Source organism: Procambarus clarkii, chromosome 60 (assembly GCF_040958095.1).
Source record: "Procambarus clarkii isolate CNS0578487 chromosome 60, FALCON_Pclarkii_2.0, whole genome shotgun sequence".
NCBI classification, from domain to species: Eukaryota; Metazoa; Arthropoda; class Malacostraca; order Decapoda; family Cambaridae; genus Procambarus; species Procambarus clarkii.
The window spans coordinates 12,522,203-12,550,170 of record NC_091209.1 but is presented as its reverse complement, the minus strand read 5'-3'; the positions used below and the strand labels follow the sequence as shown (position 1 = coordinate 12,550,170).

Here is a 27,968-nt window from a genome sequence, read left to right as displayed (position 1 = left end):
TCCCCAGCAGGCAGTAAGTGTAGCGACACCCTACACCACGACACTTCCTTCAGGTCCCAGCAGACAGTAAGTGTAGCGACACCCTACACCACGACACTTCCTGTAGGCCCCAGCAGGCAGTAAGTGTAGCGACACCCTACACCACGACACTTCCTGTAGGTCCCAGCAGGCAGTGAGTGTAGCGACACCCTACACCACGACACTTCCTCAAGGTCCCAGCAGGCAGTGAGTGTAGCGACACCCTACACCACGACACTCTGTATCAAGGCCCTCGTGTAAACACTTTCAGACGAGCACTTCCACATTCTCATGAAATGCTTTGCGTTTGTAGAGAGTGCCAGAACCAACAGAAGCCTGAATCAGAAGACCCTGTTAGGAATACAAGAAGCATTTGTCGTAAAACTGATTCGAAAAGGCACAAACACTATAAAATTTGAACTTTGCAAATTCTTCCTGTCCAAGTGGATTTGGAAGGTGTGGACTTTGCTATGAACTTTCCAAATTCTTTCACGATTGGATCATCATTCCAGAGACAACAATAGGATCGTCAGCCAGAGTCTGAACCACGATCTCGCCTATAGGATCGTCGACCAGAACATTGCACCGAAGATTATCTTATAGGATCGTCGACCAGAACATTGCACCGAAGATTATCTTATAGGATCGTCGACCAGAACATTGCACCGAAGATTATCTTATAGGATCGTCGACCAGAACATTGCACCGAAGATTATCTTATAGGATCGTCGACCAGAACATTGCACCGAAGATTATCTTATAGGATCGTCGACCAGAACATTGCACCGAAGATTATCTTATAGGATCGTCGACCAGAACATTGTACCGAAGATTATCTTATAGGATCGTCGACCAGAACATTGCACCGAAGATTATCTTATAGGATCATCGACTAGAACATTGCACCGAAGATTATCTTATAGGATCGTCGACCAGAACATTGCACCGAAGATTATCTTATAGGATCGTCGACCAGAACATTGCACCGAAGATTATCTTATAGGATCGTCGACCAGAACATTGCACCGAAGATTATCTTATAGGATCGTCGACCAGAACATTGCACCTAAGATTATCTTATAGGATCGTCGACCAGAACATTGCACCGAAGATTATCTTATAGGATCGTCGACCAGAACATTGCACCTAAGATTATCTTATAGGATCGTCGACCAGAACATTGCACCGAAGATTATCTTATAGGATCGTCGACCAGAACATTGCACCGAAGATTATCTTATAGGATCGTCGACCAGAGATTCTACAGCACGCAGCACTCCAGTACAATTCGACAGGATCTGGACAACATGTGGACGGCCATAGTCAGCATCCCACCCACTGACCAGCATCCGCAACAGATAATAATACTCGAATTAACTCTAATTGAAATCCCTCCTGATGCACACTTAAGCCTCGGTTGGTCTGCCACGATCACTGAGTTGGTAAATGTTTTTCCTTTTGGTGGTACGACTTGCTGGCCTTCACCTGGTGTGTCTGCTGGGGAGGGAGGGACGGGTGGGGGAAGAGGGAGTGGCAGGGAAGAGTGGGGGTAGTGGTGTGGGGAGAGAGAGAGAGAGAGAGAGGGGAAGGTGAGAGATGAAGAGGAGCTAGAAAGAGATGAGAATGACTGCAGGGGGGAGAGAGAGAGAGGGAGGGGGGGAACGGGTTTTGTGGGAGAAGGGGGGAGAGAGAGAGAGAGAGGGGGGGGTGTTGGTAAGGTTCATTGGTGTGTCTAAGCTATATCTTGAGGTTATCTTGAGATGATTTCGGGGCTTTTTAAGTGTCCCCGCGGCCCGGTCATCGACCAGGCCTCCACCCCCAGGAAGCAGCCCGTGACAGCTGACATACCCAGGTACCTGTTTTACTGCTAGGTAACAGGGGCATAGGGTGAAAGAAACTCTGCCCATTGTTTCTCGCCGGCGCCTGGGATCGAACCCAGGACCACAGAATCACAAGTCCACCGTGCTGTCCGCTCGGCCGACCGGCTCTCTAGGCTAGGTCAGCTTAGCTGTGCATAGTTACGTTGATATAATAACTGTTTACAGTATATAGTGGAGTGGATGACACACATCTTGAGTCAATGGTTCGAACACGTTACAAGTCACAGGTTCGAAGACGTCTCGAGTCATAAGTTCGAACACAGATTGTCAAATATACAAAATTTGGACTATTACCGACTGGGTTACATCTAACATTGTCCCGTAGCTAGGTGGGCTACGTCCTCGACTCACAGTCGAAAAACCCGGGTTCAAGCCCCGTGTAGCACGTTTTCTTTCATCCGATCCCTCTATTCACCTATTCATAGGCACCCGGGAGTTAGGCAACTGTTGTGGGGGTTGCAGCCTGAGGTCAGGACTTGGTCCAGGGGGGCACCTCGATAAGTATACGCGCAGGCTTCCTGTCCCCGACAACGGGGTAATAATAATTATTCGCTTCGTGAACCGCCCCAGCCATTTGATGACAGGCTGCACAGAGCAGAATTTATCCAGCGTTTAGGCAACTACAGACGAAACCTTTACATCTTTCCTCAATCCTGGCGGCTTTGTTTACATGTATGAAACAGTCTACGAGCGCCGAAGCACTACGAGGTTGTTTATAACAATAATAACCGCAGGTTGTAAAGTTTCCAAGCACCTAAACTATTTAATAAATGAAACCACAGCCGCCATGATTAAGGAAAGATGAACAGGTTTCGTAAAACAGGTAAACACTTGATGAATGTTCTTCTGAGACATGTGTTATCTGAACACAAGTTACAATAAATATCACACACGTGAAGATAAATCGTCACCGTTAGAACTTTAGAACTTTAGAACACTTTCCCACCAGGAGATTCGAACCCTAGCCAGCACAGAAGCCTTACAGCAACTGGCATAACAGGTACGCCTTTAATCCACTGCACCAAACTCAGACACTTAAAAGAGATGGTAATTTCGGGGTATTTAAACCCCCCAAAGATCACCACCTCCCAAGGGCAACTAGAGTTAGTGAGGGGTTACTCACGTTCTTTTCATCAAATCCCTGTTAATAATAGAACTCTGAACTAATAATAGAAATAGAACTCTGTGTCTATGCTTAATGCACAAGTTGCCTAAACACGCAAGTGAAGTTATATATATATATATATATATATATATATATATATATATATATATATATATTATATATATATATATATATATATATATATATATATATATATATATAAACACGTTGTAGTGAACGGGGTGAGAATAGTTTGAGCTACCTCATCCCTTTGTGTGTATTTATACCTCAATCAACTTATTTCAATTTCATCTGGGCCAGGAATCTTGAAATATTTGCATACCTACGAAACCTGTACATCTTTTCTTAATCAGGGCGGTTTTGTTCACATTAATTTCACAGTTTACAAGCTTGGAAACTTCACAACCCGAGATAATTATTGTTATAGACATCTTCGTGGTGCCTCGGAGCTCATAGGCTGTTTAATAATAACAAAACCGCCATGATTGAGGAAAGATGTACAGGTTTCGTATGAAGTTGCGTAAATACTTAAAAATTGAGAATGGTCCTTGAGAATGACTATTCTCAATCGACTTGAGAATGGTCCAGGACGGACCGAAACGTCGTCGTCGTCCCTTCACCTTCTAGTGTGTGGTCTGGTCAACCTACTTGGTGAGATAGCATATCACTTTCGGATAAAACAAAAATAATGCTCACATTTTGCTTGTGATAACGAAAATGTGATAACCCGAATCCGGATGTGGGGCTTTCTGGCAAATCTGGTTCTTGAATCCGTCTTCTCAACTAATACGTCATACTTTGTTCGTTGTGGTCCTCCATGTACAAGTTATTAATACAAGTAGCGGCGGAAAAAAAATAATCCACGTTTTCTATGAATCGGTATGTTATAGGTTAGGTGGGTTGGTTAGGTTCGTGCGTGTCTGGTTTGGTTATGTTGTATTTTGTACGTTGTGGCAAACCATGACAACTGGGGGGAGGGGGGGGGAGTCTTGTTGAATCACCTGTGATATAAAAGATTATAGATAAGGGTTTAGTTGGAAGAGGAGTTCTCCAAAACTCATGTTCGTTTTTCGAGGTGAAGAAAAAGAAGTGAATAATTATAGAATGTATTACACTTATAATAAAATTGCACAACGTTTCGAACCTACATGGTTCATTCTCAAGTGATGTTACAGTACCGGACATTATATTTATACTAATAGTTTGTCAGGTGAATACAAATGGATCGAACAATGGGGTCAGGTGTAAACAATGAGTATTAATTGGGTAAACATAAGGGTAAAGAGTAATGCATAAAGGAGAAAAGAGTTGAATGAGGATAAGTAGGATAATCTATTTATCCTTATTTTACTATTTTCTCCTTTATGCCTTACTCTTTACCCTTATGTTAGAATAAGAACGGAACAGAATTAGAATAATCTTTTCTCCTCCGACAGCTCTCTGTGGCCAATTTGGACACAGATATTTCATCAAATCATTCATCATGCTGGGGCCACGTGAGAATCATTTCTGCGTCAAGCTTGAATGGTCTCCAAGCTAACATGCATCAGGAAACGCTTCACCCCTGCATTTGACATGCATTTGTCAACTCTGGGTTGACAAATGATACCTGGTCCCAGTATGATGAAGTGATTTGATGAAATATTTGTGCCCAAATTGGTCACAGAGAGCTGTCGGGAATTGGGTTAAGGGTCAGATGACTTCTAATTCTTTTGTACAGTCAGTGTGGCCTAGTGGTACCGGACACGCTAAGGGGCATGGAGCCCTAGCTGTCCGGGGTTCGAATCCTTCAGGGGGTAAAGAGTTTTCTGATGCATACCAGCATATATACATTTTCTTCTGTCCTCCATGGACAGGGTTAGAGAGCTGTTAAACATTTAGTTCAGTGATTTATTGATCAATCAACCACAGAAGATGATTGTAGTCCTTTTATAATGTTTATTTACCCTACATACATAAATACATACATACATACACATATTTACGTCTCCCCTACATAAACAGTGCTCGCTGTATCATTTTACATAGTGTCATCAATGTGCATTTACAAAGTTGCAATGTAATTCTGTCCAGCTTCCACATATCCTGTATACACATACATACATACATACATACATGGAGCGCAACTCCATAGTCTCCCCAGACTGCCAGATGCCTGCTATACACACATACATTTATGTCTCTCCTACACTGACAGGGTGTTGTGTATGAGTACACCTCGGTGAGTGAGAGAGAGCGCTGGCTCCTCCAGCTCCGCCCCTTCACATGGACTCCGTCTGGGTTGATTCCTCTGACTGAATACGGTTACGTCTCCTGTCGCAGCAGAGGTCGGCGAGCAGGGCTGCCACCCACATGACCAGTCTCCTGGCCCTGGCGTTGAGAGCGTGGTGGAAGGAGGTGTTGGCCCAAGCGTACACGGGCAGGAAGAACAGCAGCTGAATGCGGTTAATGTAGTAGAAAATTTCGTTTAGAAGATCTTCGACTTTTTTATCTTCCTGTTTTATTAGCTTCATCAGGAGCGGATAGACGGTCTGTAATGAGGAAAGGAGATGTGTTATCTTGAGGTTATCTTGAGTTGATTTCGGGGCTTTTAGTGTCCCCGCGGCCCGGTCCTTGACCAGGCCTCCACCCCCAGGAAGCAGCCCGTGACAGCTGACTAACACCCAGGTACCTATTTACTGCTAGGTAACAGGGGCACTTAGGGTGAAAGAAACTTTGCCCATTTGTTTCTGCCTCGTGCGGGAATCGAACCCGCGCCACAGAATTACGAGTCCTGCGCGCTATCCACCAGGCTACGAGGCCCCCTTGTTGGTCCCGTTTAACTTGTAAGTGTGATGACACAAGAGTTTTAGAATTACCATAGCGTCTCTTTAACTCGTAGGGGGGAAGGGAATTATTATGGGAAAGTACCAAGCCATTACGACTTTACCGGGAAGGGATCAGGATAATGATTTGGGATGGGATATGCCACTACACATAAGGGGCATAACTGGCCGACTCCTCACCAGATAAGCACCTCCAAAGGATACCTGATCAACCAGGCTGTGACTCATACGTCAGGCTGCGAGCAGCCGCGTCCAACAGCCTGGTTGATCAGTCCGGCAATCAGGAGGCCTGGTCGACGACCGGGCCGCGGGGACGCTAAGCCCCGGAAGCACCTCAAGGTAACCTCAAGGTATGGGACGGGGTGCTGGGGGGGGGGGAATGGTGCCCAGCCACTTGGACGGTCGGGGATTGAACGTCGACCTGCATGAAGCGAGACTGTCACTCGTTACCCTCCAGTCCCAGTGGTTAGGCAGTTAGCACAAAAATATCTAATCCCAGAAATATATAGCGAGGGTGAGGATGATGATGAGTAACTGCTGCCTGTGGCAGTGTGCCTGCTGGTAACAGATCGGAGAACTGTGTGTGTGTGTCTGCCACCAGGAACTGTGTGTGTGTGTCTGCCACCAGGAACTGTGTGTGTGTGTCTGCCACCAGGAACTGTGTGTGTGTGTCTGCCACCAGGAACTGTGTGTGTGCTGCCACCAGGAACTGTGTGTGTGTCTGCCACCAGGAACTGTGTGTATGTGTCTGCCACCAGGAACTGTGTGTGTGTGTCTGCCACCAGGAACTGTGTGTGTGTGTCTGCCACCAGGAACTGTGTGTGTGTGTCTGCCACCAGGAACTGCGTCACACTTCTCAACATTACAGTATTAATTATCCATACTTTACCCACTCCCGGGTTCTTCAGGATAACCTCAAAGGCACTTGAAGTTTGACCTTTTTAACTACCTGATCACTTGCCTCCTTATGACAAACTATCCTGCGAGATGGGTTACCTTGAGGTGCTTCCGGGGCTTAGTGTCCCAGCGGCCCAGTCATCGACCAGGCCTCCTGGTTGCTGGACTGATCAACCAGGCTGTTAGACGCGGCTGCTCGCAGCCTGACGTATGAGTCACAGCCTGGTTGATCAGGTATTTTGATACCACATCTAGCTCCTGGCCGAAGCACTTCATGTAGTTTAGGGTAATTGGATAGATGTCATAAGTACCTATGTTAGTAATAAAATATATACTATATATATATGCGAACAAGCCTGAATGGTCCCCAGGACAATATGCAACTGAAAACTCACACCCCAGAAGTGACTCGAACCCATACTCCCAGAAGCAACGCAACTGGTATGTACAAGACGCCTTAATCCACTTGACCATATATATATATATACATATAGGCTAGGTGGTAAATTATATAATTTTCAGTAAGAGTCTTATACCTTTCCTCTAATCCATATCTTATACTGACACTAATTCTATTTAATACCCAAGATGAACACTACCGTGAAGATGGTTGAGAAGTAATGACATTACGAAGGTTGAGGAGAACCTACATGTGGGAGACCCAAGCAGATGTACAGCATCAACACCTTCAAAGCTGATGCAGCTGTTCTCTTCCGTAGGAGGCGTTCTGTCCTCTCCTTGTCCTGTGCGTGTCCAAGACTCTCCCGGCGGAACTCCAGAGCAACGAGGCTGTACAGCACTATAGTAGCTAGAGTGACGAGCGTGTAGATGACGGTGTAAGCCACCAGGAAGGTCAAGCTGATGGAGCGGCCCTTCGAGCACAAGGTTGGTAATTCTGAACCGCAGGGCAGTATTAAGAAGAGACAGGGAGCCACCCAACAGGCGAGGCACAACAGGTGGCAGCGAGCCCTCGTCAGGAGCCTGCTGTAATGAAGTGGTTGACAGATGGCCAAGTAACGATCGAACGCCAAGCTAGTAAAGTTAAAACAAGTCACTATATGTAGGTACCTGACACAGATTGCCAGAGCTATACAAGGCCACACTGATTCTATCATATTGGAAGCTGTCTCAAAAATTACATTAGAAACTAATGATATTGCCGACAGCAGCCAAATACTTGCTGTTAAGCTGTTGGCGAAGGCTGTTGAAGGCTTAGCCTTCAAAGTCCTGTCCGTCACGTTGATGAGGAGTGTGATGACACACTCAATCATCGCAATGATACTCAGGATAATATAAATGATGTGTTTTCTGTGCTTGGAGTCCATGACGTGCACTCTTCGTCCTCTCGTTCATGGACAAGCCTTCAACGCCTTATAGAGTGAAAGATAATGGGAACTTTTACAAAATCTCTCGAGACGTTGTTCACTAACTAGCTTATGTCACGGTGAAATATCTGTCATCTTGACTTTATAAACGCCATACTGTAGAAGTTCCATTAGTCACAAACATCCTGATTTGAAACGTTTTCTCCTCTGCATTGTTTACAGCTATTTAGTGGAAAATGTTTATCTCTTCACAAGCGAAATAGAAGTCAGCAAATGAGAAAATCCGTAGGAGCTGTAATGAGGATTCGAACCTATGCGCTGGGTGTTCCCACGCTCATAGATACATCACGTTAATGAGATTTTTGTCTATGTGTAACGCAGCACATAGAAAAATCTTACGATATTGTCCGCAGCATATCTTACAATCTGTTCTGAAATGGAACGACTTGAATCTTTGGAACGTCTCGAAGCTCCGAAATCTGAAAGCTCTTGAGTGTCTGAAGTTCCCTGCACCATGAAAGGTTATCTTTATGAACTGTCTTTCAAGTCTATATTTAATTATCACAGCAGTTATGTGAATCGACTTATGTGCAACTCCCAGCAGTAATTTCTCTCACTCTGTTGTCAGTTGTGGAAAATCAGGTGTACTGGAATGGAGGCGAGTATCCCTGGAAACACAAACCGAAACTGTCTCTATTTTCCGCTTGTTACAACTTGTAATAAAGTTGTTACATCTTGGCTTAACGTGTTTATGACGTATTAGAACGTTGTTACAACTTGCTATATTGGTTGTTATAACTGGTTAGGTGTTAAAACTTGTTCGAACGTTGTACCAACGTCGTAGTTTCGGTGTGTGTTTGGCGGGATATAGCTCTTAATATATGTAAGGAATATCATACGAATTCGTGACATTTCTATGTCAATACATCTTTTGCTTCTACTTCACAACCATTAATCTTTTGGTTCTAGGTGTGTCACAACCATTAATTTTCGACAACATGTGTGTCGCAACCACTAATTTTCGACAACATGTGTGTCACAGCCACTACTTTTCGACAACATGTGTGTCACAACCACTAATTTTCGACAACATGTGTGTCACAACCGCGAATTTTCGACAACATGTGTGTCACAGCCACTACTTTTCGACAACATGTGTGTCACAGCCACTAATTTTCGACAACATGTGTGTCACAACCACTAATTTTCGACAACATGTGTGTCACAACCACGAATTTTCGACAACATGTGTGTCACAACCACGAATTTTCGACAACATGTGTGTCACAACCACGAATTTTCGACAACATGTGTGTCACAACCACTAATTCTCTACTTCGTGTGTGTCAAAACCGCTAAATCATGTATTTCAGATGTGTCACAGTGTCAGGTATCCGGGTTGCCGGTGTGTGTGTGCCAGTAACACTGCCTGAGCCTCCAAGCACCGCACGCTCTCTGCCCTCGCCCGCGAACTCTCACCGGGGGACTATATTCTCCCGGGGAGGATACACACTATCGACTCCGGACGCAACTCTCGATAAACGTCGTTTGGGAGATACAAAATAATAACAATGACCAAAATCCTCGTTAAAACCATAAACAAAATAGGAATTCGTTATAGAGCGACTGAAAACGAACGACGAAGTTCGTAACTACGTGGTTGGATATAGATTCCGTTCGTACGGTCATTTTCTAATCTTTTGCCCCCCCTCCCCCATCGTCCGCCCCAAGCAGTTGACCCGTCCTGTGTAGATACAGAAGACAGCTGATTTTCGAAAGAAAAGGGCATCCTGGAGAGATAGTAAATGTCAAGTTTTTAGTTTTTTTTTTTTGAGATATATACAAGAGTTGTTACATTCTTGTACAGCCACTAGTACACGTAGCGTTTCGGGCAGGTCCCTGGAATACGATCCCCCGCCGCGAAGAATTGTTGTTACAACCAAGTACACATTTTACTGTTGCGTTAAACAGAGGCTACAGTTAAGGATTTGCGCCCAGTAAATCCTCCCCGGCCAGGATACGAACCCATGACAAAGCGCTCGCGGAACGCCAGGCGAGTGTCTTACCACTACACCACGGAGACTGGTCAAGGTGATATTAGTTCCATTGTGACATTGTCAAGGCGCGTAGACAAGGCTGTTAGACAAGGACTTGTATCTCAACAAACACTCAGTATAAACAGACAGGGTTGTGGCAGTGTTGTGAGGCTGTTGGTGAAGGGGGTTATCATAAGGTTTACTTACCTAGTTGTGTTTGCGGGAGGTTGAGCTTTGGCTCTTTGGTCCCGCCTCTCAACTGTCAATCAGCTGGTGTACAGATTCCTGAGCCTACTGTGCTCTATCATATCTACATTTGAAGCTGTGTATGGAGTCAGCCTCCACCACATCACTGCCTAATGCATTCCATCTGTTAACTACTCTGATATTGAAAAAGTTTTTTCTAACGTCCCTGTGGCTCATTTGGGTACTCAGTTTCCACCTGTGTCTCCCTTGTTTGCGTACCACCAGTGTTAAACAGTTTATCCTTATCTACCCTGTCAATTCCTCTGAGAATTTTGTAGATAGTGATCATGTCTCCCCGAGCTTTCCTGTCTTCCAGCGACGTGAGGTGCAGTTCACTCAGCCTTTCCTCATAACTTATGCCTCTTAGTTCAGGGACTAGCCTAGTAGCATACCTCTGAATTTTTACCAGCTTCGTCTTGTGCTTGACAAGGTACGGGTTCCATGCTGGGGCTGCATACTCCAGGATTGGTCTTACATATGTGGTATACAAGGTTCTCAAGGATTCCTTACACAAGTTTCTGAAGGCAGTTCTGATTAGCCTCGCATACGCCGCAGATGTTATTCTTTTGATGTGTGTGTGTGTGTATATTCACCTAGTTGTATTCAACTAATTGTGTTTGCGGGGGTTGAGCTCTGGCTCTTTCGGCTCGCCTCTCAACTGTCAATCAATCAACCAATTTTTTTCACACACACACGCCCAGGAAGCAGTTCGTAACAGCTGTTTAACTCGCAGGGCCCAGATTCACGAAGCAGTTACGCAAGAGCTTACGAACGTGTACATCTTTTCTCAATCTTTGACGGCTTTGGTTACATTTATTAAACAGTTTACAAGCATGAAAACTTCCCAAACAGCTGTTGTTACTGTTATAAACAGCCTCCTGGTGCTTCGGAGCTCATTAACTGTTTAATAATTGTAAACAAAACCGCCAAAAATTGAGAAAAGATGTACAGGTTCGTAAGTGCTTACGTAACTGCGTCGTGAATCTGGCCCCAGGTATCTATTTACTGCTAGGTAACAGATACATCCGGGTGAAAGAAACTCTGCCCATTTGTTTCCGCCATCGCCGGGGATCGATCCCCGGTCCACAGGACTACGTATCCCGAGTGCTATCCACTCTGCCACCAGGCGCCAATGTGTGTGGCTACCTTGAGGCTACCTTGAGGTGCTTCCGGGGCTTAGTGTCCCCGCGGCCCGGTCGTCGACCAGGCCTCCTGTGTGTGTGACAGGTACATGACAACATGTAATGAGATGATGTGGGAACGATTAAAATTGTTCCCACAATTAATATAACAAAAGATAATGTTTATTGTCGTGTTATTTAACTGACGGTAAATTATCACAGCAATACTTGTTAGTATTTATATGTCTCTTTATCTTTGTTCATGTTTATTTGTCTGTTTTTTTATGTATCTTTCTTCGTCTCTGTCTCTGTCTCTCTTTATCTTTATCTCCTCTCTGTCTCTGTCTCTCTCTCTCTCTCTCTCTCTCTCTCTCTCTCTCTCTCTCTCTCTCTCTCTCCCTCTCTCTCTCTCTCTCTCTCTCTCTCTCTCTCTCTCTCTCCCTCTCTCTCTCTCTCTCTCTCTCTCTCTCTCTCTCTCTCTCTCTCTCTCTCTCTCTCTCTCTCTCTCTCTCTCTCTCTCTCTCTCTCTCTCTCTCTCTCTCTCTCTCTCTCTCTGTACTCTCTCTCTCTCTGTACTCTCTGTCTCTCTCTGTACTCTCTGTCTCTCTGTACTCTCTGTCTCTCTCTGTACTCTCTGTCTCTCTCTGTACTCTCTCTCTCTCTGTACTCTCTGTCTCTCTCTGTCTCTCTCTGTACTCTCTGTCTCTCTGTACTCTCTGTCTCTCTGTACTCTCTGTCTCTCTCTCTGTACTCTCTGTCTCTCTGTACTCTCTGTCTCTCTCTGTACTCTCTGTCTCTCTCTCTGTACTCTCTGTCTCTCTCTGTACTCTCTGTCTCTCTCTCTGTACTCTCTGTCTCTCTCTGTACTCTCTGTCTCTCTGTACTCTCTGTCTCTCTGTACTCTCTGTCTCTCTGTACTCTCTGTCTCTCTCTCTGTACTCTCTGTCTCTCTGTACTCTCTGTCTCTCTCTGTACTCTCTGTCTCTCTCTCTGTACTCTCTGTCTCTCTCTGTACTCTCTGTCTCTCTGTACTCTCTGTCTCTCTGTACTCTCTGTCTCTCTCTCTGTACTCTCTGTCTCTCTGTACTCTCTGTCTCTCTCTGTACTCTCTGTCTCTCTCTCTGTACTCTCTGTCTCTCTCTGTACTCTCTGTCTCTCTCTCTGTACTCTCTGTCTCTCTCTCTGTACTCTCTGTCTCTCTGTACTCTCTGTCTCTCTCTGTACTCTCTGTCTCTCTCTCTGTACTCTCTGTCTCTCTCTGTACTCTCTGTCTCTCTCTCTGTACTCTCTGTCTCTCTCTGTACTCTCTGTCTCTCTCTGTACTCTCTGTCTCTCTCTCTGTACTCTCTGTCTCTCTCTGTACTCTCTGTCTCTCTGTACTCTCTGTCTCTCTGTACTCTCTGTCTCTCTCTCTGTACTCTCTGTCTCTCTGTACTCTCTGTCTCTCTCTGTACTCTCTGTCTCTCTCTCTGTACTCTCTGTCTCTCTCTGTACTCTCTGTCTCTCTGTACTCTCTGTCTCTCTGTACTCTCTGTCTCTCTCTCTGTACTCTCTGTCTCTCTGTACTCTCTGTCTCTCTCTGTACTCTCTGTCTCTCTCTCTGTACTCTCTGTCTCTCTCTGTACTCTCTGTCTCTCTCTCTGTACTCTCTGTCTCTCTCTCTGTACTCTCTGTCTCTCTGTACTCTCTGTCTCTCTCTGTACTCTCTGTCTCTCTCTCTGTACTCTCTGTCTCTCTCTGTACTCTCTGTCTCTCTCTCTGTACTCTCTGTCTCTCTCTGTACTCTCTGTCTCTCTCTCTGTACTCTCTGTCTCTCTGTACTCTCTGTCTCTCTCTCTGTACTCTCTGTCTCTCTGTACTCTCTGTCTCTCTCTGTACTCTCTGTCTCTCTCTCTGTACTCTCTGTCTCTCTCTGTACTCTCTGTCTCTCTGTACTCTCTGTCTCTCTGTACTCTCTGTCTCTCTCTCTGTACTCTCTGTCTCTCTCTGTACTCTCTGTCTCTCTCTCTGTACTCTCTGTCTCTCTGTACTCTCTGTCTCTCTCTCTGTACTCTCTGTCTCTCTGTACTCTCTGTCTCTCTCTGTACTCTCTGTCTCTCTCTGTACTCTCTGTCTCTCTCTCTGTACTCTCTGTCTCTCTGTACTCTCTGTCTCTCTCTGTACTCTCTGTCTCTCTCTCTGTACTCTCTGTCTCTCTCTCTGTACTCTCTGTCTCTCTCTGTACTCTCTGTCTCTCTCTGTACTCTCTGTACTCTCTGTTAGTCCGAGCAACACCGGACATTTCTACACGCAAACAACAGAGATAAATTAAATGATAAACTTACTGGAGAAGAATGCAGCCAAACCATTCCCAACTCTGCCCAAGCAACTCTGCCCAAGCAACTCTGCCCAAGCAACTCTGTTTCCAACCACGCGTCATTTGCAATTATCAAACATAACTCACACCCAAGCAAAACAACAAATTTTGATCGATTAGCAAATTCAGAGACGCAACCAAACCATGAGGTATTTCTTATGGGAAAATATATATAAGTATTTTTGCTTGGGAAAAATACGAATGATTGATTTTGTGCTATTTGCTTGAGAGAAAATAATTTCTCAATGATTTTTCTGTGTTTTGTAATTCTGGCGAAATAAGCTAATAAGGGTTGGTCGGGGAGGCGTAGAAAATGGGAAGTGGTGGATATGGCGCGCAAGATCTGTTTCCTTTATAAATGTTTGTGTGATTTCTGGCGATAAAATCTCATTGGCAAGTGCGTGTGTGTGTGTGTGTGTGTGTGTGTGTGTGTGTGTGTGTGTGTGTGTGTGTGTGTGTGTGTGTGTGTGTGTGTGTGTGTGTGCACTCACCTATTTGTGCTTGAGGGGGTTGAGCTTTGGCTCTTTGGTGGTATATAGGTTCGTAAGGTATAGGTTCCATGTGTGTGTGTGTGTGTGTGTGTGTGTGTGTGTGTGTGTGTGTGTGTGTGTGTGTGTGTGTGTGTGTGTGTCTGTGTGTGTGTGTGTGTGTGTGTGTGTGTGTGTGTACTCACCTATTTGTGCTTGAGGGGGTTGAGCTTTGGCTCTTTGGTGGTATATAGGTTCGTAAGGTATAGGTTCCATGTGTGTGTGTGTGTGTGTGTGTGTGTGTGTGTGTGTACACGGAGAACAAATGAGAAAGTATATGCGTAGATTTTATTTATTTTTTTTTAACCTAAAAGGGGATACCACCTCTGGTGCAAATGTAGGGACCCATAGCCTCGGAGAAGAAAATAATGAGTACTCGGAGAAGACCTTGTGGATCCTCACTGAACACTTTGATATTTTCTTCCCCTACCACCCCTATTCTTTTAGTGTGTGTGTATATATCTAACTTTATTTAAAATTTCACTACACAAAAAGGATTGAAGAATTAGGATGCGTAGATTTATACATATCCTGACTTCAAGTGGCTGAGTGTTGATATTCACGTAAATCTACTATCCCGTGCGAGTACTTTAAACTATTTACTAACAAGATCAATTTCGTGGATTAAATAACAGAAACAGTTCCCAGGATAAGGATTGACAGTTTAGCGAGTCTCTTGGATCACTTACAGAGGGATAATTTTTTACAATTCATCGTTTTATCGGCACTATCTTTGGTTATCCAATTATCCAAAGATGTACAGGTTTCGCAAGTGTTTGGGTAAATGCTTGATTAATCCTAGCGCAGGTGTTTGTAATTAACATATTTATCAGCATTTATGCAGCTACACTAAACAACATGATACATAACATGTATCACAATATGTATGTGTCTACATATGTATCACAACTACACATGTGACAGTTGTCAGTCATATGTGTAGCTGTCTGCTCAGTGCAGAAGCACAAAATGAGCTGTTTTAGGGGTCAATTTATTAATAAATTTGTATGTCAGTGATGTATTCTCTAAATTTTGTATTCTAGAGGCTAAAAAGATGTCGATTGGCAAGTGACACTATTGTATCCGTCACGATACAGCGTGATACAGTTTGACCAATAGGCAGGAATGTTTCGTGGTATTATGATTGGTTGAGAGAACTAGGATTGAACCAATAAGAACGCGCCGTCTCGACCATGGTTGAGAGCCGGAGAGTCTCAGTTTGCGTTAAACTCTGGTGAGAAGTGGTTGTGCTCGTTCGACCGCCTGACCTCGTTTTCGGGATTGTTAACTACTGGATTTAATTGGCGTTGGGGCGAGGAACCGAATCAAGATTTTGGACAGTGTCGGGAAGCTGGTATCGGTAGTGGAGGATTTCTGTGTCCGTGGAGGAGGATTTCTGTGTCCGTGGTGGGGGATTTCTGTGTCCGTGGAGGTGTCCTGATTGTTTACTGGCAAGATCGCAGCAAGCTGGTGACACGGGCTCGCCATAGCCCGTGCTACTTGGAACTTTGTTCCAGGTAGCGAATCTTTAACAACAACAACAACGTGGTGATGATCAGGTAGGTGTAAACGATTGTTGTCACTAACTGTCGTAACCACCAATTACAAAGGTCATGAATTTTCGGGGAGATACATATTCGTGATGATTTTTCGTGGCGACAAATATTCGCGTTGAAGATTTTCGGTGGCGGCGATATTTCGCGTTGAAGATTTTCGGTGGCGGCGATATTTCGCGTTGAAGATTTTCCGTGGCGGCGATATTTCGCGTTGAAGATTTTCGGTGGCGACGATTTTTCGCGTTGGAAATTTTCCATAGTCATAAAATTTCGTGGGGAAGACCTTCCGTGTTGTAATGTGACTGAACGCTTCTTATCGCCTGCAGGTTGTCCTTATCTAACACTCATTATCGTGATCGGGAAGTTACTGTGTAAAACTTAGTGGTATATTAGCAGATATAAATATTTCCTAGTTGTGAAGATCGTTGTTGGTAATTACCTGCAGTTACACTACGTGGCAGAAATGTTTATATAACCCGTCGTCACACTAGGGTGGTTAAAGCAGCGGCTGTCCTCCCCCAGCCGCATTCATCAATTTTAACATACTGTGTATTAAACATTTGTTTGTTCTCGTATATAAATTAATATTATTATACATAAAAATAGTATGTATAGTTAGGCGTAGGTTAGGTTAGGTGTTTAGGTTCTGTTGGCGATTATTTGTATTTGAAGTTCGTGGGTGAAGCATTTATAGAATTGTGGTTCGAACAGAGGACGTGAGCCAAGCACTTGTTTCAGAAGTATTCGGACGTCATCAGTTGTGAGCAGTCCGTCCTCCAAACAAAGACCCAAAGTCCATTCCATGCACCCGCCAAACCCCCTGTTCTTGAATGAAAAACGGTTTACACACGACTCACAACTGCTGACGTTCGAACACTTCCGGAACAAGTGCTTCACTGACGACTTTTGTTCGAACCACAACGCTGTAAATGCTTCACCCACGTACTACAAATACAAATAATCGCCAACAGAACCTAAACACCTAAATTAACCTATGTCTATATATGCACAATATACTATTATAATATTAATTTATATTTGAGAAAATTCCTGTTTAGAATGAACAGCATGTTAAAATTTATGAATGCGTTTTTGGGGATCAACCGCTGGATGGAATAGACTTGGTCTCAGGACGGGTTGGTTGTAAACCGTTTTTCATTCATAAACAAGGGGTTTGACGGCTGGATTAACGAGCCTTTGGCCACTGTTGACGAGGACATGCTGCAGTTAAAGAATGCTTTGCATATAGAAAAACAACGAAGCAGTTTCCATGTATATCTGGTCGACATGTCAAGAGTTCTGCAGTTTCACCCTTACTAATGCGTCGCATTTTTTCCCGGAATGGACCAAAACGTTAAAAAATGCGACGTAGTGATGAAGTTTAAAACACAGTAAAAGGGACGTTTTATGAGCACCGGCTTCGATAGATTAAGTGAATTTCTTGAGTTCGAACGTGCTTGGTTAAGCTAAGTTATGAATGAGTTCAGATTTTACGGAGTTAGATCGATAGAAAACGGACTGTACGCTAAACGTGGATCGATGACTGGGAGGCTCCAGTCTCCTCGTAGCTGGGATCCCACATAGTTGGGCCTGAGAGAGCAGGAGGCGGGTAAGGTGACAATCATCGGTGATAAAACAAACTTTTGATAGAATTTTCAAGTTTTAAAAGAACTTCTATAACGATTTTTTATTCCATAAAAACATTTTTCGATATTCAAACTTTTTAAATTATCTCTGATGGATAAAAAATCAATAACTAGAAAAAATCCAATAAATTTTGGGATGCTTAAATTGGCAAGATTATCAGGCTGCATTTTTTTTTTTACCTGACTCGAGCAAGAAAATAGTGATTGAAAGTTTTATTGGTATTAAGCGCCATCTGTTACTGTGTCCCTTATATGCGAGATGCAGTGTCTTGTAGCGTCAGAAGATACGTCAATTACCGGATAATTCGTACAGCTGACTGTCTATTAGAGAAGCGATGCTCATCGGCGATTCTTTGGTCGTTTAATGTTGTGTTTATCAGAGGTACAGAGGTGAATTATCACCCCCCCCCCACTGTCTCTGTCCCTCACCCCCCCACTGTCTCTGTCCCTCACCCCCCCTCCCTCCCACTGTCTCTGTCCCTCACCCCCCCACTGTCTCTGTTCCTCCACACACCCCCCCCCACTGTCTCTGTCCCTCACCCCCCCCCCTCCCACTGTCTCTGTCCCTCCACACCACTATTCTCACCTACAACCACTTCTCTCCTACAACCACTTCTCTCCTACAACCACTTCTCTCCTACAACCACTGTTCTCACCAACAACCACTGTTCTCACCTACAACCACTGTTCTCACCTACAACCACTGTTCTCACCTACAACCACTGTTCTCACTTACAACCACTGTTCTCACTTACAACCACTGTTCTCACTTACAACCACTGTTCTCACCTACAACCACTATTCTCACTTACAACCACTATTCTCACTTACAACCACTATTCTCACCTACAACCACTATTCTCACCTACAACCACTGTTCTCACCTACAACCACTGTTCTCACCTACAACCACTGTTCTCACCTACAACCACTGTTCTCACCTACAACCACTGTTCTCACCTACAACCACTGTTCTCACCTACAACCACTGTTCTCACCTACAACCACTGTTCTCACCTACAACCACTGTTCTCACCTACAACCACTGTTCTCACCTACAACCACTGTTCTCACCTACAACCACTGTTCTCACCTACAACCACTGTTCTCACCTACAACCACTGTTCTCACCTACAACCACTGTTCTCACCTACAACCACTGTTCTCACCTACAACCACTGTTCTCACTTACAACCACTATTCTCACCTACAACCACTATTCTCACTTACAACCACTATTCTCACCTACAACCACTGTTCTCACTTACAACCACTATTCTCACTTACAACCACTGTTCTCACTTACAACCACTGTTCTCACCTACAACCACTGTTCTCACCTACAACCACTGTTCTCACCTACAACCACTGTTCTCACCTACAACCACTGTTCTCACCTACAACCACTGTTCTCACCTACAACCACTGTTCTCACCTACAACCACTGTTCTCACCTACAACCACTGTTCTCACCTACATCCACTGTTCTCACCTACATCCACTGTTCTCACCTACATCCACTATTCAACCACACCCACCCACAACCACCCCCACACCCACCCACAACCACCCCCACAACCACCACCACACCCACCCCCACAACCACCCCCACAACCACCACCACACCCACCCCCACAACCACCACCACACCCACCCCCACAACCACCACCACACCCACCCACACCCACCCACACCCACCCACCCACACCCACCCACACCCACCCACCCACACCCACCAACAACCACCCACCCACACCCACCAACAACCACCCACACCCACCACCCACACCCACCACCCACACCCACCCACAACCACACCCCCACAACCACCACCACACCCACAAACAACCACCACCTACACCCACCCACAACCACCACCACACCCACCAACAACCACCAGAAGGTGGTAAACCCAGCAAGGACGAGGTTGATGATAGCCCAGCCAACGCCCCACCAACACCCATCAACCAGTAAGGTGAACCCAACAAGCGCTGCCACGGATACCATCACCACAGCAAACTACCACCTCAACCACCACCATCATCAGTACTCTAACCACCACTTCCACCAATCACTGCCGTCACCACCTTGACCACCACCCCTCCAACGACCCCCCACCCCCCCCTTGCTCTTCCTCCAATATTACTGAAACCATCCTCCAACCGTCGTGTTTTGTACGTTGTCGTAACCAGGCTATTCAACTACGGTTCACATATACTCTGGTTTTCTATGCATCGGACTCAGTAGATCAGGCGGGTTTCAGTCACTTGGATCGTCCGCGCCTCGAACCCGGGACCACAAAATCGGAATAGGATTAGGTATTCGACAATGGTATACCAATTTCTCAACACACGGGCATATACAGAGAGGGATGTATATATACCCCACCAACTCCTCTGGGTTTATATAGTTTTTTTTTTGTTCTTGGACGATGTTCAAGACCAAAGTATACTTCTTGGTTAGTATACATCTTGATTGGTTAGTATACATCTTGATTGGTTAGTATACATCTTGATTGGTTAGTATACATCTTGATTGGTTAGTATACATCTTGATTGGTTAGTATACATCTTGATTGGTTAGTATACATCTTGATTGGTTAGTATACATTTTGGTTGGTTAGTATACATCTTGATTGGTAAGTATAAGCTGTTACGGTGACCTTAATAACCCTGTCGGAGGTTGTTAGGCCTTAATCACCGTTCTATCTTGAGATGATTTCGGGGCTTTAGTGTCCCCGCGGCCCGGTCCTCGACCAGGCCTCCACCCCCAGGAAGCAGCCCGTGACAGCTGACTAACACCCAGGTACCTATTTTACTGCTAGGTAACAGGGGCATAGGGTGAAAGAAACTCTGCCCATTGTTTCTCAACGGCGCCTGGGATCGAACCCAGGACCACAGGATCAAAAGTCCAGCGTGCTGTCCGCTCGGCCGACCGGCTCTCCCGTTAAACCCGTTCAACGGGTTCCCAATAAGTAAACTTTATATATATGTTGCACACTTATATTTAGGTTTACATAAAGTTTAGTATACTTAAGTGACACGTTACAACGTAGATATTTTGATGATATACTGTACAACATGGATTTGGATTTAAAAATTTGTCAGTGATTTTATAGGAAAAAAATCATTACAGTTTTGGTTGGGGTGGAGAGGGATTACAACCATAGAAAGCGGGTTAATTTACCACTGGGATTCGTATTACATGTCAACAGACGTCTTAACTACTGCAGGAAGCCAATCACCTTATTACTGCTTCAAAAGCTATACTCCAGGGGGCCAAATTCACGAAGCAGTTACGCAAGCACTTACGAACCTGTACATATTTCCTCAATATTTCCTTCCTCTCCGAAGCACCAGGAGGCTGTTTATAACAACACCAACGGATGATTGGCAAGTTTTCATGCTTGTAAACTGTCTAATAAATGTAACTAAAGCCGTCAAAGATTAAGAAACGATGTACACGTTCGTAAGTACTTGTGTAACTGCTTCGTGAATCCGGGTCCAGGTGCGAGGCGACGCCCTCCGCTGCTCCAGACGTAGCAGACACTCCAGAAGTCAGAGCAGGGGCTGCAAAGTGTCAAGAGAGAGAACAGGGAACGCGTTTAAGAACCAGAACATGGTTAATCGCCCTGCCTGTGGTGTAGGTGTAGGAACCGGGCCTTGTTGACCTTGAGGTAAAGGGCGGTGTATGCTAGTGTGGCTCAGACAGGTGCTGCCGGGGTGCTCCTCCCATTGCCCTTAAGTGATTCTCTCGCCTCTTCAAGTCCAGTCAGGGACTGGACTTGAAGAGGCAACCCCCCCCCCCCGTCCCCCCCCTCTCCCACTGCCGCCCTGCCTCCACTGCATCACAGCCTAACGGTATCGAGGTGTTGCATATCTGCACAGCACCCCACACGTGTTGATAATCCCTCTTATCCTCAACACACCTACACAGGAGTCAAGAACCACCCCCCTCCCCCCCCCCCCCCCCTCCATTACCGTAAAGAATAGGTGTAGCCTCGACAAACAACATCATGCCAAACCACTCCCATCATTTTTTCCATGTTCTTAAACACTATATCGCGCGTCTCATTAGATATCTGAGCTGACTGCTTTGCTTCACAGTTTAAAATAACATTCTTTAATATTTATATATCGTTTTTCAGTAAACAGTTTGGTTAATGGTTTTAATTTGTATTGGGTGTCATGTTTTTAATTTGAATTGTATTTAATATTTTGTCGTTGTTTCGCATTTGTATATTTGGTACTTCTCAGGAAATATTAATATATATGTCGTACCTAGTAGCCAGAACGCACTTCTCAGCCTACTATGCAAGGCCCGATTTGCCTAATAAGCCAAGTTTTCATGAATATTTTTTCGACTCCCTAACCTACCTAACTTTTTCGGCTACCTAACCTACCTAACCTAACCTACCTAACTTTTTCAGCTACCTAACCTAACCTATAAAGATAGGTTAGGTTAGGTTAGGTAGGGTTGGTTAGCTTCGGTCATATATCTACGTTAATTTTAACTCCAATAAAAAAAAATTGACCTCATACATAATGAAATGGGTAGCTTTATCATTTCATAAGAAAAAAATTAGAGAAAATATATTAATTCAGGAAAACTTGGCAAATCGGGCCTTGCATTGTAGGCCAAGTACGACGTTCTGGCTACTAAGTACGACATCATATATATATTATATATATATATATATATAATATATATATATATATATATATTATATATATTATATATAATATATATATATGTGTGTGTGTGTGTTTATCATAATTAAGCTTAGGCTGACATTTTTACATATCCTGCAGCTTAGGCTGAATTGGCCACGACTTCTCAAGTAATGTTATATAAATTAACATAATTTTATGTGAGGCTTAACTCGTGCAAACTGTCCCGTGTTGAGTGCTTGAACATAATGGTCGGCGCTCGTTGGGTTTAATTGGGTGGTTGTCTGAGCGTCTTGACTTAAATTGGCAGTTAATTTTCTTCATATTTTATATGGGGATTTTGGTTCATATTTAAGTTTACCGGGGTTTAAATCTCCATTTTTTGTCTTGTCCTAAATTTGCACGTTTATTTATTTCATTGTGGTAACTAAGCGAGATATAATTTGGTAACGAAATGGGAAATTGATGATTTTCAAGATTCTAAAAAATGTTGATAAGGTTTTCAAGTATTTTACGCACGTGCCAGTATACATGCACACGTGCACAGACACACACGCACACACCTACACAGCACGCACACAGGAGTCAAGAATATAGGTGAATACACACACACAGACAGACAAGCGCGCGCACACCCAGTACCACCACCACCACCACCACCAGTACCTTGAAGGCGTCATACGACAAAGAGTACTGGTAAGCAACCCGTCCTCGACTCAAGTCCATTACATCCAGCGGTCGACCCCACAGACGCATTCATAAATTTTTACATGCTGTTCATTCAAAACAGGAATACTCTCAAATATAAATTAATATTATAGCATATTGTGCATATATAGGCATAGGTTAGGTTAGGTGTTTAGATTCTGTTGGCGATTATTTGTATTTGTAGTACGTGGGTGAAGCATTTACAGCGTTGTGGTTCGAAATGAATTCGTCAGTGAAGCACTTGTTCCGGAAGTGTTCGAACAAAATCAATCGAGTCGTGTGTAAACCGTTTTTCATAAATATGGGTCTTTGTAGGACGGGCTGTGGAAAGACGGGAAACCGATCGTAGCTCTCATCCTGTAACTACACTTAGATAATTACACTCAGGTACTCACCTTAACATAGCCTCACGATAGAGTTAAACCCTCCACCAAAACATCATCCAACAGCCACTAGCCTCGGGTCCCAGGACTGCTTCCCTCCTAGGGCTGCTTCCCTCCCAGGGCTGCCCCCCCCCTCCTAGGGCTGCTTCCCTCCCAGGGCTGCCTCCCTCCTAGGGCTGCTTCCCTCCCAGGGCTGCCCCCCCCCTCCTAGGGCTGCTTCCCTCCCAGGGCTGCTTCCCTCCCAGGGCTGCCTCCCTCCTAGGGCTGCTTCCCTCCCAGGGCTGCCCCCCCCCTCCTAGGGCTGCCTCCCTCCTAGGGCTGCTTCCCTCCCAGGGCTGCCCCCCCCTCCTAGGGCTGCTTCCCTCCCAGGGCTGCCTCCCTCCTAGGGCTGCTTCCCTCCCAGGGCTGCTTCCTTCCCAGGGCTGCCCCCCCTCCTAGGGCTGCTTCCCTCCCAGGGCTGCCCCCCCCTCCTAGGGCTGCTTCCCTCCCAGGGCTGCTTCCCTCCCAGGGCTGCCCCCCCCCCTCCTAGGGCTGCCCCCCCCTCCCAGGGCTGCCCCCCCCCCTCCCAGGGCTGCCCCCCCCTCCCAGGGCTGCCCCCCCCAGGGCTGCCCCCCCTCCCAGGGCTGCCCCCCCTCCCAGGGCTGCCCCCCCTCCCAGGGCTGCCCCCCCCCTCCCAGGGCTGCAGCTCTCGGAAGCCCATCAATGTGATCTTCCCCAAATTATTCCCCGCCCAAGTTATGGCTCCTGGTTTATGTCCCTTTGTACTTTTACCTTGTAAATTATATATTATTTACACCCCCCTCCCCCTCTACCACCACCCCCTCCCCCTCTACCACCACCCCCTCCCCCTATACCACCACCCCCTCCCCCTCTACCACCACCCCCTCCCCCTCTACCACCACCCCCTCCCCCTCTACCACCACCCCCTCCCCCTCTACCACCACCCCCTCCCCCTCTACCACCACCCCCTCCCCCTCTACCACCACCCCCCTCCCCCTCTACCACTGCCACCACCCCCTCCCCCTCTACCACCACCCCCTCCCCCTCTACCACTCAGCCACCACCCCCTCCCCCTCTACCACTCAGCCACCACCCCCTCCCCCTCTACCTCTGCCACCACCCCCTCCCCCTCTACCACTCAACCACCACCCCCTCCCCCTCTACCACCCCCCCTCCCCCTCTACCACCACCCCCCTCCCCCTCTACCACCACCCCCTCCCCCTCTACCACTCAACCACCACCCCCTCCCCCTCTACCACCACCCCCCCCCACTCTACCACTCAACCCCCCCACTCTACCACTCAACCCCCCCCCCACTCTACCACTCAACCCCCCCCACTCTACCACTCAACCCCCCCACTCTACCCCCCCCCACTCTACCACTCAACCCCCCCCCACTCTACCACTCAACCCCCCCCACTCTACCACTCAACCACCGCCCCCTCCCCTTCTACCACTCAACCACCACCCCTCCCCCTCTACCTCTCAAACCCCCCCCCTTTTACTACTAGCCCCCCCCCCACCCCTTTACCACTCCTCCCCCCTTCCCCCCCTCTACCACTCAACCACCACCACCCCCTCCCTCCCCCTGTACCTGTCAACCAGCCCACAACGTGCCACAGCAGCCAGGGGGTTGGGCGTGGTCCAGGGGAAGATTACCCCTGCTACCTGCCCCTGTTCTCCCCCCCCCCCTAGTTCTCTCTGTTATCGCCCAATTGCCTCTCGGTGTAAATTGTTGGAAGAAACTCTTGGGAGATGTGACCGGCGATAACATCAACGCGTTCATGGTAGCTGTCTTAGCGTTGTCAGGTCCGTGTCTGGTGCGGTTCCTGGGGGAGAGGGGGGTGTTGCCAGGCTCCTGGGGGAGGAGGGGGGTAGTGTTGCCAGGCTCCTGGGGGAGAGGGGGGCAGTGTTGCCAGGCTCCTGGGGGAGGGGGGGGGGGCAGTGTTGCCAGGCTCCTGGGGGCAGTGTTGCCAGGTTCCTGGGGGAGGAGGGAGGCAGTGTTGCCAGGTTCCTAGGGGAGGAGGGGGGTAGAGTTGCCAGGCTCCTGGGGGAGGGGGGGGGCAGTGTTGCCAGGTTCCTGGGGGAGGGGGGCAGTGTTGCCAGGCTCCTGGGGGAGGGGGGGGGTGTTGCCAGGCTCCTGGGGGAGTGGGGGGGGCAGTGTTGCCAGGCTCCTGGGGGAGGGGGGGGTGTTGCCAGGCTCCTGGGGGAGGGGGGGCAGTGTTGCCAGGTTCCTGGGGGAGGAGGGAGGCAGTGTTGCCAGGTTCCTGGGGGAGGGGGGGGGCAGTGTTGCCAGGTTCCTGGGGGAGGGGGGTCAGTGTTGCCATGTTCCTGGGGGAGGAGGGAGGCAGTGTTGCCAGGTTCCTGGGGGAGGGGGGAGGCAGTGTTGCCAGGCTCCTGGGGGAGGGAGGGCAGTGTTGCCAGGTTCCTGGGGGAGGGGGGGCAGTGTTGCCAGGTTCCTGGGGGAGGGGGGGCAGTGTTGCCAGGTTCCTGGGGGAGGAGGGAGGCAGTGTTGCCAGGTTCCTGGGGGAGGAGGGAGGCAGTGTTGCCAGGTTCCTGGGGGAGGGGGGAGGCAGTGTTGCCAGGCTCCTGGGGGAGGGAGGGCAGTGTTGCCAGGTTCCTGGGGGAGGGGGGGGGCAGTGTTGCCAGGTTCCTGGGGGAGGGGGGTCAGTGTTGCCAGGTTCCTGGGGGAGGGGGGAGGCAGTGTTGCCAGGTTCCTGGGGGAGGGGGGAGGCAGTGTTGCCAGGCTCCTGGGGGAGGGAGGGCAGTGTTGCCAGGTTCCTGGGGGAGGGGGGGCAGTGTTGCCAGGTTCCTGGGGGAGGGGGGGCAGTGTTGCCAGGTTCCTGGGGGAGGAGGGAGGCAGTGTTGCCAGGTTCCTGGGGGAGGAGGGAGGCAGTGTTGCCAGGCTCCTGGGGGAGGGGGGGGCAGTGTTGCCAGGCTCCTGGGGGAGGGGGGCAGTGTTGACAGGCTCCTGGGGGAGGGGGGCAGTGTTGCCAGGCTCCTGGGGGAGGGGGCAGTGTTGCCAGGTTCCTGGGGGAGGGGGGGGGCAGTGTTGCCAGGCTCCTGGGGCCAGATTCACGAAGCAGTTACGCAAGCACTTACGAACCTGTACATCTTTCCTCAGTCTTTGGCGGCTTTGTTTACAATTATTTAAGTTAATGAGCTTCGAAGCACCAGGAGGCTGTTTATAACAATAACAACAGTTGATTGACAAGTTTTCATGCTTGTAAACTGTTTAATAAATGTAACCAAAGCCGTCAAAGATTGAGGAAAGATGTTCACGTTCGTAAGTGCTTGCGTAACTGCTTCGTGAATCTGGCATCTGGTTCCTAGGGCAGAGCAATGTTGCCAGTATTGCACAAACGCTCACTCCTCTATTGAGCAAGTACAGCGGCAACAATTTCTCAATCTACATATTCCTTTAAATTTTAATTTATATTTTATCAACAACTTATTAGCCTCATAGCTAATTAATTACTGATGATAAACCATTACAAACTTGTATTTTAAAATTTGTTGTTGCTTATTTAATAAAAAATGGCCTTCTTGAGGTTATCTTGAGATGATTTCGGGGCTTTAGTGTCCCCGCGGCCAGGTCCTCGACCAGGCCTCCACCCCCAGGAAGCAGCCCGAGACAGCTGACTAACTCCCAGGTACCTATTTACTGCTAGGTAACAGGGGCATTCAGGGTGAAAGAAACTTTGCCCATTTGCTTCTACCTCGTGCGGGAATCGAACCCGCGCCACAGAATTACGAATCCTGCGCGCTATCCACCAGGCTACGAGGCCCCCCGCACCAGGCTACGAGGCCCCCCCCCCGAGGCCTGTTATTGGTTGTGTAATGGAATGAATATATATATATATATATATATATATATGTCGTACCTAATAGCCAGAACTCACTTCTCATCCTACTATTCAAGGCCCGATTTGCCTAATAAGCCAAGTTTTCCTGAATTAATATATTTACTATAATTTTTTTCTTATGAAATGATAAAGCAACCCTTATCTCTATGTATGACGTCAATTTTTTTTATTGGAGTTAAAATTAACGTAGATATATGACCGAACCTAACCAACCCTACCTAACCTAACCTAACCTATATTTATAGGTAAGGTTAGGTTAGGTAGCCAAAAAAAACTAGGTTAGGTTAGGTTAGGTAGGTTAGGTAGACGAAAAAACATTAATTCATGAAAACTTGGCTTATTAGGCAAATCGGGCCTTGAATAGTAGGCTGAGAAGTGCGTTCTGGCTATTAGGTACGACATATATATATATATATATATATATATATATATATATATATATATATATATATATATATATAATATATATATATATATATTCAAGTTGATTATAGTGAAGGTCTTCGGTGCTTTATAAAGCAGGTATTCTGGTGGTCAAAATGCTTGGGGACTTTTGTGAAGTTGTTCACAATTATTTGTTCAATAATATACTAAACAAAAAAAAAATTATAATAATTTTCTATGAAAGTACACTACCCATTTTCTTTTATTAGCCACCATCCATTTTCTTCAGCAGCTCAGAACTCATTTTCTTTCCTACTGCATCCCACGACCCATTTTCTTTCCTACTGCATCCTACGACCCATTTTCTTTCCTGCTGCATCCAATCACCCATTTTCTTT

General features: G+C 46.6%; 2 protein-coding genes across 3 annotated transcripts in view; one reads left to right on the top strand and one right to left on the bottom strand.

Moving 5' to 3' along the window:
* Positions 1-4,116: 4,116 nt before the first annotated feature.
* Positions 4,117-9,873, bottom strand: LOC123750668 (olfactory receptor 10D3). The gene is made up of 2 exons (XM_069307510.1): positions 7,397-9,873; positions 4,117-5,555 (listed from the first exon to the last, which is right to left on the bottom strand). The coding sequence occupies exons 1-2, from the start codon at positions 8,069-8,071 to the stop codon at positions 5,286-5,288; spliced, it is 945 nt and encodes a 314-aa protein (XP_069163611.1). The 5' UTR covers positions 8,072-9,873; the 3' UTR covers positions 4,117-5,285.
* LOC123751525 (discoidin domain-containing receptor 2) overlaps positions 7,492-27,968 on the top strand; it is a 212,196-nt gene continuing 191,719 nt past the window's right edge. Inside the window, exon 1 of one of the 2 annotated variants that reach the window (XM_069307508.1) lies at positions 7,492-7,631. The gene's annotated coding sequence lies outside the window, so the exon portion shown is untranslated. Of the gene's footprint in view, positions 7,632-15,567; positions 15,917-27,968 lie in introns of those variants that run through there. The other variant, XM_069307506.1, reaches the window with a different exon arrangement.

Bases quoted from the DNA above. Each gene is read 5' to 3' on its own strand.
- LOC123750668 (XM_069307510.1), bottom strand. From the start codon at position 8,071: ATGGACTCCAAGCACAGAAAACACATCATTTATATTATCCTGAGTATC. The intron at 5,556-7,396 runs GTAGGTTCTCCT...TCCTCATTACAG, and splicing joins TCTGCTTGGGTCTCCCACAT to ACCGTCTATCCGCTCCTGAT.